At 41.7% G+C, this 20,419-nt stretch overlaps 1 protein-coding gene across 1 annotated transcript in view; it reads right to left on the minus strand.

Moving 5' to 3' along the window:
* LOC147733595 (ADAMTS-like protein 5) overlaps positions 1-20,419 on the minus strand; it is a 262,354-nt gene that overhangs the window by 118,200 nt on the left and 123,735 nt on the right. Inside the window, exons 5-6 of the mRNA XM_086958186.1 lie at positions 17,956-18,061; positions 943-1,070 (exon numbers count right to left, since the gene is read on the minus strand). Coding sequence (XP_086814312.1) covers positions 943-1,070; positions 17,956-18,061 — 234 coding nt within the window. The remainder of the gene's footprint in view (positions 1-942; positions 1,071-17,955; positions 18,062-20,419) is intronic.

Below are 20,419 nucleotides of genomic sequence, written 5' to 3' on the forward strand. Positions count from 1 at the left end.
AGCCCGCCTGAGAGACCTACACTGGCTCCCCGTCAACAAGTGGATAACCTTCAAGCTCCTCATCCACGCACACAAAGCCCTCCACGACACCGGCCCAGCATACCTCAACAGACAACTCAGCTTCTACACCCCCACCCACAAGCTCCACTCTGCCGACCTCGCCCTCGCCCCCGCATCCGAAGAACGACAGCCGGAGGCAGATCCTTCTCCCACCTCGCCGCCAAGACCCGGAACACCCTCCCCACAAACCTACGGCAAACCCCAGACCTACTGGCCTTCAGAAGTCTACTCAAGACCTGGCTCTTCGATCAGTAGCAGCAGGAGAAGTGTGGCTCAGGGGTTAGAGGCGGCAGACCCGGAAGCCGAGATCGGCCATGGACCAGGGTTCAATTCCCCGCCTCGACGGGGCTTGGGCTCAATAATTCCACGGACTCGATAATTCTCGCTCCGGTGCCTACTCGACTCACGGGTTCACACTCTGCGACTCTGGGCAATAGCTTGCTTAATCTCCACAACGGCCCCTCGTGGCGGGATGCCTGGCTTTCACCTTGTGGATACCCTGCCGGGGTTATCTCACAGGGGAATACCAGGACGGGTTCCCTAAGCAAGCGCTTAGATGCCTGCGATGTGGGCGGTTTATGCTATATAAATACATGTACATTTACATTTACCCCCTCCCCCCAGCGCCATGAGACCCTCACGGGTAGGTTGTGCGCTCTACAAGTGTCCTGATTGATTGATTAAAGGGATTTAGAAATACCAACGTCCAACATTCTGTAAATGCAGTGTTATTATTATTATTATGTACATTGCTGCAACTGCAAGTCGTGCCACTGTGTGGGCAGTCATTGCATCTAAGTGAATCCCACAACTTATACTTAAGCACACCGACTCCATACCATACCCTTGCAGTGCTTTCAGTGGTAATGTCAGTAGACTTACTAGACATCGCCCGTTGATGCAGATGCCTTTAGTGTCTTCTTGGCAACGTGTCCCATCCAGAACTCGGCCAAAGTTATAGTAGAAATGGTGGCCATCAGCCAGACAGCTCAGCTCACAGTTACTGGTTCCTGAATGGGCCCATAAAAAGATTGTTAGTGTATTTGTTCATTTCTGTGTTGGTTCACTGGCTCTGCAGCGCCTCTCTGCAGCGGATACATAGACTATGATATTCACTGATCAAAGAACATCAGCAGCAACATACTCTGTCATCAACACATTTCTCAACATCATGAGCACCTTGAACAAAGCAATATCTTTACATGTGGTTCTTTTGTCTGTTTCTATACCTTTACTGCTATACCATGCAAGACACATTTGCAAAAGCGTTGAATCCTGAGCCTCCTAATACTATAAACAACATGGCATTGGGCAGTTTCCTTTCATGGAAAAATTGGGGATATGTCAACTCTGTAAGCGAAAGAATACTGACTACTGAGACTGTAATGGGGTCTCAGAAGGGATAGGACACGTTTCAATGCAAACATTTACAATGCATGCTTTCACAACACAGTTTTTGTATCGCAATATTCATTACAATGCATGCCATCACAACGCAATTTTAGAAACTACATTTACAGCGTTTTCCATTACAATGCATACCCTTGCAACGCATAACATTACAGTGCTTAATACATTTAGGGTAACATTGGGGTAAGTTTTGGATAGTGTAGGGGTAAAATTAATATTCCCACTCCAGTGAATGCAACAGTAGGGTAAGTGTTGGATAGTGTAGGGGTAAAAATTACTATTTCCACTCCAGTGAATGCAACAGTAGGGTAAGTGTTGGATAGTGTAGGGTTAAAAATGACTATTCCCATGTACCCCCAAACCCATACCCACCCTAAAAAAAAAAATCAATTACTTACCTTATATTGCTTTGTAATGGCATGTGTTGCAATGCTATGCATTGTAATGGCATGCATTGTAGTGATATGCGTTGTAATGACTGCGTTGTAATGGAATGCAATGTAAGTGCAATTGTGTTGTAACACCCACATTGTAAAGGTAGTGCGGTGTAATGACTGCATTGTAATGGTTGTTTCCCCTCAGAAGAGGAGGCATTGGAATGCTTGGAGTGGGCACATTGTAAGGGGGCCCATCTTTCACATACAACTCGAGATGAAGCAGGAGAGGTAACACATTCAAGAAACATGCAAGGTTTTTGTGGTAGACGTAAGACCTAAAATGGCAGGCTCATTACATTTACAGTACAGTTATCCAGAATATAGTTATCTCACCCCATAACCATTATAATTATGGTAATAACAGGGTGTAGAGCAAAGACTGTGGCTTTCCCAACATGTGAGGCAGTTTAATTACAGTGAAAGCTGAAAGATAAAATAAATGTAGGTGTTTCAAATCTTTTTTTACAGTTTTGCTTAGAACTGCAGTAGAAATTGACAGCCTGGGATTTGCAAAGTGTTTACTGTCCCAGTGAGGTCTGGAAACCTCAGTTCAATGAAGGTGAGAGAAGATTTCCAAATTCACACAATGTTCCCTGAGGTGAACTGATGCCCCCCCATGCTGACCGCAGGCCAGATCTCCAGAGGCAGGATGTCCTACATGACATCCTTATCAAGGAGATCCGTGCCAGCCATGCACCACCATCTCCTCGTGCAGGTACGAGGCGGTGAGAGGGACAATGGAGTATGAGGGCCAGGAGTCGTGGCTCAGCGGGCTGCCGTGGATTACTCGGGGGTCGGTGGCAGGAAGGGGCTACACCAGACAAGCAGCAACATCTCTGGTGTAGGACAATAGGGGGCTGTGGGACAGCTTGGCACATTAGCTGTTGTGGGTCAGCAGGAACAGCCATTTTACAGGAGCCTGGACTGCCATGTGGCAGCGCTCCGCGATACCCTGCTGTGGAAAAGCATGTATGCAGAGTGAAGCAGAAGACACAGGAAAGAGCTTGAGTTCACTGACGGGCATGGGCCAAGGGGAGACAGTTCTGGAATGGAAGGGCTGGAGTACCACAGCTCCTATATATAGACTGGCAGGGGGGCCTGTCACAAGGAGCAATTCCCTACTGACCTTTTTGTTTTTGTTTGTATTTTATACATTTACCACTTTGCAAACCTTGTAGGTTTGCAAGTAAATCGTATAGTTACATGGAGTTATATATTTCACATCCCTAGGCTGCATATTATTATAGCATGCCACGTCATCGAAGCACCTTTAAAGTTAACTTGTGCACCAACCTTACTGAGAGAGTGGTTTGTGGCACACTAACCATCTTTTCTGCCTGAATTTACGATGCCTGCAATGAGCCACAAGTAATATCCAGTTTTAATATATGGGAATATGCAATCCCTGGGCAGAAATCTGTCTCTAATTCCGTGCTTAATTTGTGAAAAAATAAGTGCTGGGGCTCTTGTTAGGTGGCATCCCGGGCCAGCCCATTTCTCCATATAGCGCCGCCTAAAACAAAACCAACTACTAGCCATGAAAGTAGGGAGAGGATATGGCATAATGGCCAGAGCTGCTGACTTCGAAACTGAGGAACCAGGTCTGAGTTGCGGTTTCGGATCAACATCCTGTGATTCTGGGCAAATAACATAATCTCCGCGTGCCTACCATAAATAAAAGTGTCCATAACTGGTGCTCATGAAAAAAACTCAAAAATTACCGCCCCATTTCGCTCCTTCCATTCCCGGCCAAAGTAATCGAGAAAGCTGTCAACAACCAACTCGCCGCTTTCCTCGAAGCCAACAAATCCCTCGACCCCTCACAATCTGGCTTCCGAGTAAAACACAGCACTGAGACCGCCCTCATCGCAGCAACAGACGACATTCGAACTCTACTGGACAATGGAGACACAGTCGCCCTCATCCTCCTCGACCTCTCTGCAGCATTCGACACAGTCTGCCACAGCACCCTTTTACAACGCCTCAGTAACATCGGAATACAAGGAAAAGCACTTGAATGGATCACCTCGTTCCTCACCGGAAGAACCCAGAGAGTCCGCCTTCCACCATTCAAGTCCGAGGCCACGGAAGTCATCTGTGGCGTACCACAAGGATCCTCACTCAGCCCCACCCTCTTCAACATATACATGAGCCCCCTCGCGGCCATCGCCCGCCAACACAACCTCAACATCATCTCTTACGCGGATGACACTCAACTAATCCTATCTCTCACCAATGACCCCAGCACCGCCAAAACTAACCTACACGAAGGAATGAAAGAAGTTGCCGAATGGATGAAACACAGCCGTCTGAAACTGAACTCAGATAAAACAGAAGTCCTCATCCTAGGTACATCCCCCTCTGCATGGGATGACTCCTGGTGGCCGGAAGCCCTTGGAAAAGCACCCATCCCGACAGACCACGCACGGAACCTAGGCGTCATCCTGGATTCTTCACTCTCTATGAATAGACAAGTCAGCGCCGTATCCTCATCCTGCTTCAACATTCTTCGCATGCTCAAAAAAACATTTCGCTGGATCCCCACCGAAACCAGGAAAACTGTCACCCATGCTCTGGTCACGAGCCGACTGGACTACGGAAACACCCTCTACGCAGGTACCACCGCTAAACTCCAGAAGAAACTCCAACGAATCCAAAACGCCTCAGCCAGGATCATATTAGACATCCCACGCAACAAACACATCTCTGGTCACCTGAAAGACCTCCACTGGCTACCCGTCAATAAGAGAATCACTTTCCGACTGCTAACCCACGCACACAAATCACTCTACGACATCGGACCAGAAGGTCTCAACTCACGACTGTCCTTCTACACCCCCTCCCGACAACTACGTTCTTCCAGCCAAGCCCTCGCCACTGTACCTCGCATCAACAAGACCACCATGGGAGGCAGATCCTTCTCATACCTGGCTGCTAGAACATGGAACTCACTCCCCACTTACCTTCGCCTCACCCAGAACCACCTAGCATTCAGAAAGCAACTTAAAACATGGATATTTGACAAGTAATCCTCCTCCCCTTCCTAAGCGCCTTGAGACCCTCTGGGTATGTAGTGCGCTATATAAATCCTTTGACTTGACTTGACTTGACTGGTGATAATTAAGTGCCGGTGCTGAGCACTCAAGTTAGGCACTGCTCTAATTTCTCTATAATAGGTGGCTTGTGACGCACCCAGTCACCTATTATAAAGAAATCACTGATATCAGAACTCAATGGTAATAATTGTATTAGAGTTCTGATGATAATATCAAAACGTTGCTTTTCTTTCTTTTGCTCTGTTTTTCTATCTTGTGGTGACAAGCAGAAAGGAGATATTGATGGGAACATGGTCATACTTTGCTCGCTTTAGGTAAATATAGAAAAGTTAGAATCTTTTTCCATGATTCAACACATTCCGAGCTACTGCACCTTTGTTTTTAGCCTTGCTTCTATGGACTGATTCTAACATTTTTTTTCAACAAATATCTAACATCTTTTTTGATGTGCTTCATTTTGCCTTAGACATTCTATTTGTATTCTTCATATTTGCAAATATACTATATTTCGAAGCACGGATTTAAGTGATTGGTTGGAACAGTAAAATGTTACTATGTACTATAGTACCGCTGCTGAATAGGATACGGATACTACAAGTCACCTCGGTGTTCCATAACCTTTCAAAGGAACTCCTCAGTGACTTGCAATATCCTTACAATGTACGTTATCCCATATATATTTACCATTCTGATTGCTGAAAGCGAAACCCTAGCCGGCATTGGGAGCCACCACCTCCATCAGAAGGTGGTGTGGAATATGGGTAGTCTAAGCTTCCTTTCTTGTGGATTCCAATTTCACAAGGAAATGTTTCATATTTCCTGATATTCCGGTAACCGTGCTCGTTTCTTTTTGGCCCTGTGTTTTAAGTGTTAAAGTCGCATTTTCTTTTTCTTCTATGCTGTTTTAAACCTATACTATGACCTGCACTTTTCCTTATATAAGCTCCCATATAATTTAGCAAATATAGTTATATAAAGTAATACACTAAAAAAAAAAGTAACCTGCTAATCTGGTGCTTTACAGCCGGAAGTTGATAGAGGAGTGACATGGCAGACACAGATATTTAGGATTGCAGTAGGAGTTATTTTTTAAACTCAGTTCTTGAAATGGACCTTGGAAATAAGGTGGTAGTGAAATGTCAGCATCGATCCATTGTAAACCAGACTCAAAATGGCGTTGATGGACTGATATCACGTTCTGTTTTGTAATGTTTGAAGAGTGATGCGCTGGCGTGGCCCCCAGATGACCTAGGGGCACATTCGGGATCAGAAACATCATTGTTTCTTTCACATACGTTAAAATCAATGCAAGAAAAGCAAACATGAACAACGTCATAGCAAAGCTCTTCAGCCTTTTGATATTTAGAAGTGTGCTGCAAGGTTAACTTGAAAGCTTGAAACTTAACAAGCATTTACAATGCAATGGTTTTGCCTTTGTTAAAGTTAGAGCTATTGGCATTGCTCTTGACATTATTTTTATTTATGTTTTTTTTTAAACATAAATAAATGGCATTGTCATTCACAATAGCAGGGCAGGGCACAGGGAAGGGAGGGCGAGGAGAGACGAAGGAGAGCTGCGGGATCAGGGAAGGGGGGCGAGGAGAGACGAAGGAGAGCTGCGGGCTCTTGTTGTAATGCTTGCATGGATGAGTTGGTGGATGCATGGATGGGTGCATGCATGGAGCCAATCCCTCAACAATTTATGCAATCCACCAACCCATCCAACCACCAACCCAGCCAACAACCCATCCATGCATCCACCCATACATCTAACCATCATGCATCGCGTCCCACTCCAACCCTTCTAAATATAACTCATTTTTTCTGTATATAGAGATGACTGTATTCACTAGTATATGCAGTAGACCTTTCTACTCTAACATTGAAAATGTACAGGAATTTATATTGCGCAAATCACCAACTGGTCTCTAAGCGCTTGCTTAGGGAACCCGTCCTGGTATTCCCCTGTGAGATAACCCCAGCAGGGTATCCGCAAGGTGAAAGCCAGGCATCCCGCCGCAAGGGGCCGTTGTGGAGATTAAGCAAGCTGTTGCCCAGAGTCGCAGAGTGTGAACCCGTGAATCGAGTGTGCACCGGAGCGAGAATTGTCGAGTCCATGGACATTTTAGGACTCAAGACCCCGCCGAGCTGGGAATTGAACCCTGGTCCCGGGCTGACCTCTGCTTCCAGGTCTGCCTCCTCTAACCAGTGAGCCACACTTCTCCACTATAGAGATGACTGTATTCACTAGTATATGCAGTAGACCTTTCTACTCTAACATTCCTATGTGACTCTTGCAGTACATCTATTCATATCCCTTCCATATGTATATAGAAATATAACGAGAATCAACAGTCTCTTCTTTGTGTGACTACATCTAGTACATTTCAATTGTTTTCCTGTTTGTATCTTTTACTTAACGCATGTAAATCAAAGTCCTTAGGTTTGGCAACTTTTTCTTATGTAAAGCGCTCTGATACCTTCGGGTAAAGTTTGCGCTACATAAAATCACATTATATAAAACTTTACCCCACAAATCCAACCATCCATTTGTGCCTGGGCTTACATTTTACGGCCTCGAAGCACACAGAGAAGGGACAGTTTACTAAGTCGAGGCTTTGTAGGGTGCATGGCAGGGGACAGTTTTAGGCGCCAAGGGAGGGTAGGGAGCAGAGTCAGAGTACTTCACGGAGGTAGGGGGCAGTTTTTTATGGTTCAGGGCAGGGGGCTGCGGTACTTTTTGGAGCATGGCCTTATTTTAAAGGGCTCAGTTCAGGTGGAGGAACGGCACAAAAGACCAGGCAGACAGAGGGCAGAAGGACACAAAAACATGGGGAAACAATGGGATGGTGAGCATGGGGGGTGGGAGCTAGGCAAAGCGGTGTGGGTGGAGGGAAGGGGAACAGCTGTACAACACAACTTGCCCCTCTTATCCCCTGCTACTTATCCACAAACAGCAACCCGCAAACCGTCTACCCCTGTAGCCCCTCAGCTATCTTACACCACCTGCACTTACCCTTACACCGGAGTAATCCTTCCTCTCCTTTGGTCGCTCGTACCACTCCTAACGTCTTCGTGCACTACTACAAATGCTGCTCTAATATTAATGCAGCTCTAATGCAGCTCACCACGACTCGCTGCTCTCCTTCAACCCTTCGCTCTCCTTTTGGCTTTTTTTTTTTTTTTTTAGCGCTCATCTCTGTTCCATTTCTCTAATAGCGGTGGTGGCTCAAGTGGCGGTGGCAGCTCCAGCAACTCCAGCATAGAAGGGCGGTGGCTCAAACTGTGGTGGCGGCGGCTGCTTTACTCGCTCACCGAACACATCGACACGTCCGGGGCTCAAGCAGTCCACCACGTCTTGGAGGCTCAAACAGCGTTAACCAGTAACCATAAACCCTGCTCAGGTCCGGTCCACTTTGACCCCTTCGCTCACCTGCACTTGCACGCCTGCCACACCACACGCTGCTCCTGCTCCTCTCCCGAAACTCTCCCGCAGCTCGCAACTCGCTCATTCCCATCCGGATGCAGCTTTAGGGAACGGCTGTCACTGCGATGCCCAGAAGTACGCACTCCTGCACACTCGTTGACCGGCAACCTCGACGGACAATTCCTGGTGCCAGAGCGGGCGATCCTCTGAGGCTCACAACGGTTCACAGCGGAGCAAAGCACGGAGTACAGCACAAGCTCCTGCTCCTCAGATCAGCTCAGGTGAGTTCAGTCGTCGCTAAAAGCATATGGACATACAGCTAAGCGCTGCTGCTGGCTTCCACTGAAGCAGGAGTTCTCAACAGGAAAGTGCCTGTAATGAGCCGCCCAACACAAGAGAGTGTCTCTGTCTTTAAAGGCCCGGCTAGAATCAGGTCCGTCCCTTGTGGTAGCGGACTAAAAAGGTATCCTGATCGAACTCCATAGTTCGAAGCCTGTATCCCGTGATCTCGCGAGAAACTACAAACTACAGAGTGACGTCATTACGTCCTCTCGTGTAGTTCTAATTACTGTACGTCCAAAATAATGCCCAAAAATAGTGACACTGTGGCGGAAAGATAATATATATTTTATAGTCTATGCCCACGCTTAGTAGAGCGACCAGGAATCAATGTTAGAATTTCCAAAATAGAGGCGCTTTACCCATTGAAATGCCTGCTCTCGTGAGATGACTCAGGACTATAGAGTGACGTCACAGCGTCTGCTCCTGTAGTTCTAATGTGTCATTGTTCACAGGAATTTGCCGTCGATGCCGGACCAGATTCGGGGGCGACCCGAATCTGGTCCTGCATTGACGGACAAACGTGTCTTCCAATGGCTAGCCTCCATTTATGGAGCTAGCCAATGGAAGACGGGGGCGGATTCCAAGCCCCATACTATACTCATTAGGTTTTCGCCTGCGCGAAAAAGCTGCGCAGAGCGCAGCTTTCGCCAGGCAAAACCTAAAAAGCAGGCAAGCTTGGAAAAACAGAGGCAGCATCTTTCAATACTGCTTCAATACTAGAATTAGCCAGCGCATGAAGGCCACATTGAATGATAATAAAATGAAATATCACTTCTATAAAGGGCATTGTAAAATACATTAGTAATTCTATTCTTAGGAAGTTAAAAAAACATGGCTCCCAAAGATTAGCATACGGGGAGCAGACAAAGCTTTTTAGCACCAAATGGCAAGGGCCAACGCGCTCAGTGGTGGAGGCCTTAGTCCTGATGCCAACTGATGCCAGTGGCTATCTCATGCGCAGTGGTGTGGGCTTAAGTGCGTCGCCTAAATGCTACATTGTATTTAGGATCACCAAATTCTATTGAAATTAAGCAGTTGTTTTTTGGCTCATGCCACAGTTCTTAATAGGTTTTTATTTTTATAGCCTCTCAAATCATTGCATGTTACTGGTATTATTTCAGGCATTGCACAGACTGGCATGCGCGAGGCGTGCACCGCAGGAGCAGCAGTAATGCACCGCTACCAAAAACTACTACATCTTTTGTAGACTTCAAATAGGGGAATCTAATTCTGGATTTGGGCTTTTTATTTCAAGGTAAGTGCTGATCATATTTTGGGTGGTAATTCCTACTATTTTCTGGCCATATTTTATCTGTAATGGGAACTGCAACAGTAAAGAAATGATCAACAATGTGGCAGGTTAGCCCTTTCTAAACTTTTTAAGACCAAGACAACTTCCAGATACTCCAAATGTATTAATAAAAAGTAGGTCAAGGTCTTTTATAAGTTACATTGTAAATAAAAAAATGCCATTTCGGTTTGGTGGCTTACAAGTGTCCTTAAACAGGTCTCCATCCAGTCTTCTTTTTAGAGATGTCTTCCTCGCCCGCCCTCTGCTTCCTTTAAGAACACCTACGAATAATGGGGCTTATTATCAAAAACTAGCGATATTTATCGCTAAATAAGCATAGCAACATTTTATTTATCGCCGTGCATCACCGGATTTTATCGCAGAGATAATGTGCTATTAGCAACTTTTATCTCCAAAGCGATAAAATATCCGGCGATAGCGGCGAAATGTGTGAATATCGCTGGAAATTCAGCGATGTTCAGGCATTATCGCTAATAGGGACTTAACCTGAATATCCACCTCCCATTGGATATACAGGCTGTGGTCTGAGCAGGTGTTAGGATTTGGCGATATTCGCGCTTAGCACAAATATTTTAATCGCTACGCCTGTGTTGATAATAGGCGATAGCGATGTTAGCCACTGCTTTGCGTAGGCCCACTTTGCATGTCATTAGCTATAAATATTGCTGACATGCAAAGCGGGCCCCAAACCACTCACTATCACCTAAAAGATGTCGCTAACTGATGTTAGTGACAGCTTGCTAAAAGGGCGATTAAATTATCGCCGCTTTGCTGCCAAAACAGCCGCAAAAGCGGTGATAATCTCATTTTGCCTGCCTTGGTAATATGCCCTTCAGTTGGTTGCTCTTCCCACCGTTTTACCCCCAAATTGAAAAACATCAATAACCAAAATTCAACTCACTCATTTACTGATTTTGTTGGTTTTTGTTGTGGAATTTAGTTGCCTCCTCAATTTAGGCATGACAGGGCCTAGACTTTAAAATAAAGTGGAATGGCTTCCAAAACTTAGTCAAGATTTTCTATCATTATTTCCAAAGAAAGCCAACAAAATCTCTGACATTAGATATAATGCATTTACTAGAGGGGGGTAAATTTACTACCAGTGAAATAAGAACGTTTTTTGTTATCAGATGTTACTTTCTTCCTCTGTAATGGGTTAATATTTTAACATAATGGTAAATACCAATTTCCCCTATATTATTTGTACAAGCTTTTCTGTAATTAGGCACCATCAGTTAACATGGCAACGATTGTCCGCCTTTCACACCACACACTCACCATTTTGGCGAGTTCCTCAATGTGCCTCTGAGAATTATAAATTAACAAGTTCGAAAGGCAGTGACGGTGAATCACACCAGTGATGTGCTACTGAAATCACCTTTAGCCCAAAGCTATCAAGAGCAGCTTTGCAGCCATCTGACCGGGAGATTTAATATTGAGTAAAATATATTAATAATTTATATTTCCAATTCACACAGGGCTCTAATGTTTATAGGAAATTCTCCCACGCTACTTAATTGAGAAAATTCTTCTCTATGCCCCTACAATACGAAAACTGGAAAGAAGTTATTCAGAGGTGCAGGGGACAGAAAGATGTGCTGCTCGAAGTTAACATCACTCTGTACTTACCCTGAGTGATAAAGTCTGTATCAGTGCCAGTCACGGCCGGTGTGGCTCACAGGTGGGGGGGCTGGTGCGTGGTTGAATGGTGTGGGGAGAGACGGGCAAGTGGTCGCGAGGGAAGGGGGTAACACAGGCCGGGTCCCTGATGGGTCTGCTCCTGCTTTCCTGCCTCCACAGGAACAGGAAGCAGACAGCCTCCCTCCCCTTCCCTAAGCCAATCGAAATGCTGCAATGGCAGCGTTGTGATTCCTTGGGACTCCACCCACACTGGCATCTATGGGGAGGCCTACATGGAGAAAAGGGAAGAGTGCGCATGACTGGTTTGGTCGGAAACAGTTAGGGCCTGCAACATTGGGCAAACCACTCCTCTCCTGCCCTCGAGCAGACCCTCCCACCGGCCCCCAACCAAACCTTGGTTGGGGGCCGGTTTATTATACCATTTTATGTTTCTGCTTCTAGCACTGCCAGAAAGCAGTGGGGCGATGCTCCTCCGCCCACATGGAGGAGCCGCCCCTGACCAGTGCTTAATTTGAGCTGGTGGTTTTCGGTGCTCGGCACCGGCACTTAATTGCCGGAACCTGCACTTATGACAGCTGCCACATGGTGGCGCTGTTTGTGCAATTTAAAGATGAGCAGAAAAACTGTTATGTGTTTATTTAATATACATTAAATACAACTAATACCTGCCACCTCAGCCATTCTTAAATCTTTGGCTGCTTCGAACAGTTTTAATTGTCACACTTTTAGCAGTGTGATGGTTAATAGTTGTGTAAGCATTCTGGCAATGTGTGGTGGAAACTGTGAAGGACTCCTGACGAAGGCCAGAAGTTATTTCTTTTTTTACAAAATTAGTATTGATCTGTACCCTTTGTCAAATTGCAGTATGTTGGACCTGCTGATATCTAAAAGGCAAAAAGAGTAAGATGGTTACTGTGAAATGGACTTTGGTGCATTAAGCATCAAAATTCACATGATATTTTCCTAAAAACTTGGAATAGATGCAATATAATGCCTAACAAAAATATCAAACCCTAGGAAGCCAGCTATAACAGTGTGCAACAAATACAACCTTCGCTCCAGAGCACCAAAAAGCAGGGCCCAAATAGGGTAGGGTTTTTTCAGAGCCCTCACTGCTAATGAAACTATTGTGCTCAGAGTCCCTAGAAGATTTCAAAAAAGCTCAAAAGCCTATCTTTCTTTAGGCTCTCAGCTGTGTATTCAGAGGCACCTAAGGCAGGATGTGTAGTTAGTTTCAGTTTATTGAAAAATCTGCCAATGTTTTAAAGTAAAGGCCATTGTCAGACAGTATGTAGGCCGTAAGCAGTTCATAGTGGGTGCAAATATATAGAGATAAGCCTATTGTTTTGCTAGTGTGCAGACAGACTAATAAAAAAATGTTGAGTTGCACAAGTATCGAGTAATAAATATTGTGGTTCAGAAATATCAACAGCAAGAATATCGTGGTCAAGAACATCGACTTAAGGCAAGTAATATTGACTTAAAAAGTATCAAAGTGTTTAATATCGTTTGCAAAAATATAGTTGTTAAAAATATTGTTTTTAAATTAATGTTATGTATTTTAGTATATATTTTATATGTATGTGAAGTATTTTTTGTATAAGAATTGTTTGTGTTTTTAATATATGTGTTAAAGTTTTAGTAGTTATTAATTCTTTTTTTGTTTGCGTTTTTAGTTCTGTAGCGGGTTGTGGGTTTATAGGGGAATCGGATGGGAAGTAATTTAACTATATTAAATAAATTGAATATTTTTTATTTTTTAATATTTGTTTATTTGAGATTGTATATCTTTGAATGTGAAAAGTAACTTATTATTAATGAATTAATAATTGGTTAATTAATTGTAATTATTTAATTGGTAATTAATTATGGTAACTGTAATTAATTTTAGGGGTGTGTTGTGGTGTATATAGGTATAAGGGTGGGAAGCAATTTATTTTTAAGTTATGAATTAATAATTGGTTGTTAATTAATTAAATGGTAAATCATTATGTTAATTGTGTAATTAATTTTAGGTGTGTGTTGTGGTGTTTATAGGTTTAAAGGGTTAGAAGTAATTTATTTTTAATTGATCAATTAATAATTGGCTGTTAATTAATTTTAAATAATTAATTGGTAATTAATTATGGTTTTGTGTAATTCATTTTAGGTGTGTGTTTTCTGGTTAATGGGGTAAAGGGTGTTAAGTAATCTATTTATTTTGTTGTATTTATTTTTTATTAATTGATGTTAATTAAATTAATTAACATTTTATGGTATGTGTTGTGATGTTTATGGGTGAAGTAATTTGTGTTTAATTATTTAATATATAGTTGTTAATTAATGTTAATTATTTGATATTTATTTTGGGTAATTGTTTATTTTGGTGTGTGTTTTTACTTTTAAAGGGGTAAAGGGTGGGTTTCTAATACATTTTAATTACTTTATTATTAGTTGGTAATAGTAATAGTTTTTCATTTAAAAAGTCGTTTTTATTCTGTTTTCTTATTTTATAGTTCAATTTAGGTGTGTGTTGTGGATATAATAGTGTTAAAGTGTGTGTAGTTAATTAATGTTTATTCGTTTTTGTATCAATAATATTTTCTGTTGATTATTAATTATGTTAATTATCGAAGTAAATTGAATTAAAAATGCTGAAGTGTTTTGTTTTTGGTGTGGTGTTGTAGGGTAGGAAATAAAATTAAGATATTTATGTATTAATACATTTTTTGGTTTGTCAATATTTTCTAGTTTCTTTTTTTTAAATATATTTTTATTTAATTTAATATTTGTAGGTTTTTGTTATGTCTAAATAATATTATAATATGTTTTGTTTTTCTATATTTAATATATTTGAATTTTCATTTTTTAAATATTGTTTATTCATTTTGATGATTTTATAAAAAATGAATATATATTTTTTATAACTATTTGAGAGTGAATAGTAATTTTTGAATCTCCGCTATCAAACACTTTCCCTAATGTTGCACTCACTGGAGTGGGAACAGTAATTTTTACCTCTCCGCTATCCAGCACTTTCCCTGCTGTTACACTACCTGGAGTGGGAATAGTAAATTTTTCCCCTCTGCTATTCAACACTTTGCCTACTGTTGCACTCACTGGAGTGGGAATAGTTAATTTTACCCATCCGCTATCCAACACTTTCCCTACTATTGCACTCACTGGAGTTGGAATAGTAATTTTTACCCCTCGGCAATCCAAAACTTTCCCTACTGTTACACTCATTGGAGCGGGAATAGTACTTTTTGCCCCTCCCCTACTCAACACCCCTCCTACTGTTGCTTTCACTGGAGTGGGAATATTACATTTTACCCCTCTGCTATCCAACACTTTCCCTACTGTTGCACTCACTGGTGTTGGAATAGTAATTTTTACCCCTCTGCTATCCAACACTTTCCCTACTGTTGCACTCGCTGGAGTGGGAATATTAATTTTTACCCCTTCGCTGTCGAGCACATTCCTTACTGTTGTACTCAGTGGAGTGGGAATAGTAAATTTTACCCTTCCGCTATCCAACACTTATCCTACTGTTGCACAACATGTGGAGTGGGAATAGTCATTTTTACCCTTCCGATATACAACGCTTTCCCTACTGTTACACTTTTTGGACTGGGAGTAGTAATTTTTACCCCTCCGCTATCCAACACATTCCCTACAGTTGCACTCTTTGGAGTGGGAATAGTAATTTCTGCCCCTCTGCTATCTAATTCTTTCCCTACTGTTGCTCTCACTGGAGAGGGAATAGTAATGTTTCCCTCTCCCTTATCCAAATCTCTCTTTACTGTTGCACTCACTGGAGTTGGAATAGCAAATTGAATTACTCCGCTATCCAACACTTATCCTACTGTTGAATTTCACTTGAATGGGGATTGTTTTTTTTTACCCCTTTGCTATCCAACACTTTCCCTACTGTTGCACTGATTGCATTGTGAAATGTAAGTTTAACTATTTTTTAATAGTTTAATATTTAATGTATTATAGATTATTTTTTTAATATTTAAATCATTAATATACATTTACATTTTTTGTATTAGTTGAAATTTTTAATATAAATTAAAAATAGTAGTTTATTAATTGTTTTAAAGTAAATATATATGTATACATTATTATGTTTGTGTGTTGATTTTTGCCATTAAGTTTATTTTTTATTAAAATGAATAATACATTATTTTGTTTTGTTAAAAGTACATTTAATATATTTTATTTTAGTTTATATTTATATAAAAGTCAATATTTTATACATCTACATTTTTTACATCAACATTTTGTAGTCAATATTTTTGTACTTACCTGTTTAAGTATAGGAGTCGATATTTTTGTTGTCTATATTTTTTACTCCATATTTTTAACATCGATATTTTTTACATCAATGTTGTGTCAGTGAACCTGTTTAGCTAATGAAAATCATACTATAATATGAGAACATTTAGCATTAAAAACATGTAAATAAAAAAATGATGGGACTCCAGACCTAGATACAAACTCTAAAAACATGTGATTAACTGGGTCCTGCCAGATCCACAATTAGTATATACATTTTGTAGAGACTGGATGGATGGTTGAATAGTTGCTCATGATGGAACAAACAAGTGTGTTGGAGTGTATATTAATAACCAATCTTGTGAGGTGGGATGTTCCTTGAGGGCAATCCTCAGTGAGCTTAGCCTTGGGATTGAGTACAACTCATTGGGAAGTGGAATGTAGTTGTCAGTCACAGAGGCTTTAGTGTAAAGTAGGTATATAAAGTCAGAGAACGATGGGCCGTGACATATGTGTACCGGAGGACAATTCCAAACTGTGGGCCCCGTACCCAAGAGGATTCTACATCAGGTGGATTTTTTCTTGAGACTTGAGATGCAAAAATGATCTTTTTCTTTTGAAACATAGCTTTCTTTGGCCTCCAGAGTTGCACAGCTTTTAAGTGAGGTATCTAATACAAGTGTTAAGATGTATGGCTCTATAGGTAAGGCATGTAGATCTTAAGGTATATCTGGCATCAGAAGGTAACAATTTGAAGAAAGCAAGTGCAGGAAGGCTATGTTCACATGTTTTGTGTTGATCAAAACTCTTTTAGCAGCTAATCTACATTTGAGAATGCTTATAAGGAAGTCCAGGTCCTAGTCCTTATGGGTGACAATGAAAGCTTCAACTGCAGCCTTGAGGTATTTGGCAAACGCATTAGATGCTTTCACTTTTGGAATTGAAATCTTGCTAATTTAGTAATGGGTGTGGGTCTGGTATATCAAAGACAAAATATCGAAGGGTCTCAATATTGTGATCCGAATATTGAGGGACCAAATACCAAAAGGTAAGTCTGAATAGATTTTCTATATCTAACTTCACATATAGATACCCTGGCGATATATATATCTTCCAGGTAAACAGGTGTGGAGTTAAGAATACTAAATGTATTGCTCGCTCCTTGCACTTACCTCCTCAATGTTTTAGCCCTCGAGTTTCAAGCTAAAATATTCTCTACCACAGGCTCAGCCATGATCTGAAAATGTTCTTGAGGTGAAGGTTTCTGATGATGGGGGGAAACCAATGAGTTCTGCAGTAGTGGACAGGTATGAAGAAAAGCCTAAATTCTTAAAGGCTTCCACCAGATATTTTTGTTGTCCTGGCAAGACTTGATAGAAGTTAACAGAAATTCTGTCTTTAAATAATATAATTAAAAAAATGTTTTTACTCCATCCATCTATGTATGGTTTTCAAGTCTGACCTAGTATTCTACAGAGTAAAACTTGAAATAGAGGAGGATTCCAACAAATAGTCTGTTACAGTTTTCCAGATTTCTGTGGACTAAATGTCTTGGCAGTGTGTATAGAAATGTCTGAATGGATTTATGTTTGTTTAGTTGTCAGAATCTTGCAGCTGGGGCTGTGTTACTTACCCATTTTGAAATTAAACTGTACTCCAAGCTACCTGGAACAAAAAGCTATGATCAAGCCACATAGGAGGAAGTGAACAGGAAAGGGGAACTAGGCGTGCTGTGATAGCAGGAAAATAAATTATTTGTGTGTTGGATCAATTCAACATGAGTACGTGAACAGCCTTCCAGGGACCGATGTCTGAGCAGCAATGTTAGACACTTTCCATAATGTAGGGCATGAAAGAAAGATTCAAATACCATCTAGGTATAGATGACGGGAAAACCACAGGTGATGTTGCCAAGGGAGAATGTGTATATTAGACGTATCCAAGAGTAGAGTAAAATACTTCAAAATCTTTTGAAGAGCCTTAGAAGGTGAGGAATGAATTTCTATTTACCTGTGTTGAATGGTAGCCATTTGAAGAGATGATTTCCTATGACAGATTTATTGTTGTAAGCAGAGCACTGTAGATGTCGGAAATCCAGGGGCTCTGGTTGACAGTCCTACACAGAAGAAAAATGTAGATATAAACTTTGAGTAAATAAATAGTTTAAGAAGCATAGTACCAGCGGATGGTATTCTTTCTGTAAGGGTTGGCAGGCATATGCCCCTGGCATATGCTCTTTTGACTAACTGGTGGGTCTTTTGCTGAAGCATAGTGTGTGTAATGGCTCAGTGCCAAGACATGGAGTGATTGTGTCTTTTTGGGTGTCCCACCCATAGCAGGCTGGACTGTTATGGAAGGCCTCATAAATGAGGGTAAAGTTGTTTGCATGATTGATGGGTGGACTGTAGTAGTAGACAGACAATATAGAAACATTACCTTTACCACTGGATGAGACTTTGTACGGTACGGTGTGGAAGGGAGAACCTAGCAAGTTTGACTCAAGTGATGAAACCTGAATTAACCTAAGTAGTAAGAATATTAGTAGAGACGTGTCCAAGCCTTCAAAGAGTCCCAATAATGTTGAAACGTATCAGTGGTCTTTGGTACCTGTTCAGAAAGGGACATGCGTAGCTAGTTGGCCTGCACTGTTTGTTTAGGGGCAAGGCCAAGAATGATTTTGTTATTGTTTGTTCTATAATGCTGCTCAAGGTCAATACCAAGTTTATGACTGACTAAAGCATCTCCATCCATTAGTTTTTTTACTGTACAGATACAGAAGTATATGTGTAGATAATGCGAAAGTGCATTTCGTGTCACTCATATAAATGTGAATATATGTATAGAGAATGGGTCTTTGTTAAACGTTTATTTGAAGACCTGGAGAAAAGATTTGCGTTAGGCTGCTAGTTTATGGACGCTGGGGTTTTCAAAGAGAGGCAGCAGCAAGTAACAAGGGTATAACTTTCCCAACTAGGACTACTAGACACGTGATTTTAGCGAGAAGACAGTTTGCAGAAAGCATTCGGACCAGAGGACAAATATTTTTCTGGGATCAGTCAGGGTAAGCATGGAAATTTGAATATAATTCTAGATAAGCCTTGAATATGCTTCAAGAGTGCTTTCAGGGAAGTGGGGTACATGAATGTATAGTAGGATGTATTGACATTATTTATTATGACTAAAAAGGAGATGTCTGGAGCTATGCACACCTGGAAGGCAGGTGTGCAAGATGGAAAGCTGAATCTATTGAGACTTACTAACAGCCACGGCCTGCAGTGGGCGTACCTGCAGGGCGGTGATTTGGGGAGGGGGAATGGCAGGGTGGGGGGTAGTAATGTATGGATTACGGAGTTTTACAGGTAAGTAAACATTTAAATAAATAAAACGAATTTCGTTGCACGCACTGCATCGCATTTGGGGATGCAGTGCACTCAACGAAATTCGTTTTATTTATTCAAATGTTTAATTACCTGGGAAGCTCCGTAATCCATACATTACTACCCTCCTCCCCACGTCACCGCCCTGCAGGTACTCCCACTGTCGGCCGCGGCTGCTTACTAAATTCCAGATAAAATTGTCCTCATTGCAGAAGGATAGATGCAGTGAGTACCAAATAGAAAAGGCTTTGGAACGAATTAGCAGGTCCTCGTGCCAGCTCCCCCTGCAACAGTTCTCATTTCCAGCTGGTCCGCCTTAGACTACCCTCTGCTGCCTTCAGTTTGTGCCTCCTATGCTCATTTTCAGCCATCTTTTCTGCTCGCTTTCTTCTCGTTTTTCTGCTATTTTCTGCTCACTTATGCCCTCTATTCTTGCCTTTTTCTGCTTGTTTCTGACCCTTATTTTTCCCTTTTCTGCTCGTTTCTGACCTTTATTCTTCCTATTTCTGCTAGTTTCTGACCTTTATTTTTCTTCGTTCTGCTCATATCTGCCCTTGCTGTTTGACAGAGATTTCATATCCACAGCGCCCAGATACCCCTAGGGGTAACAGTGCTGCTCTATACAAATGCTGATTGATTGATTGGTTGAGTAGTCACCCAAATGTTTGTTCTTCAATTAATGAATGGAGAGATGATCTGGGATACAGACTGCAGACATCTCTTTGTGCGGTTGGTAATATTTTAAGAGCCACCATCTCAAAGTGTTTGTTGGGGGTGTTCAGTAACTATTATCGTCAACATCCACCACACTGTTTAGCATTTTACAATGGTTTCAGGTTATTTGTAGCATGCAGAACTGTATTTTTCACTGAATCATACCAGGTAGGTGGTCAATTTAATACCATAACAAATCTTATTTACATTGGTCTTCCATTAGACCCCCTGAGCACACAGAGGGATGTTTTGTAATAAAAACAGCATTTAACGTAGGCTAATAATTTTATGTCCTATAAGTTGAAAATTGTGAGATCTGCACATTACATCAAACTACAAATATACACATTTAGGCAGAAGTTTGGGTTGGGTGGATTACCCCA

The sequence above is a fragment of the Lissotriton vulgaris genome, chromosome 2_1 (genome assembly GCF_964263255.1).
Source record: "Lissotriton vulgaris chromosome 2_1, aLisVul1.2, whole genome shotgun sequence".
Classification (NCBI taxonomy): domain Eukaryota; kingdom Metazoa; phylum Chordata; class Amphibia; order Caudata; family Salamandridae; genus Lissotriton; species Lissotriton vulgaris.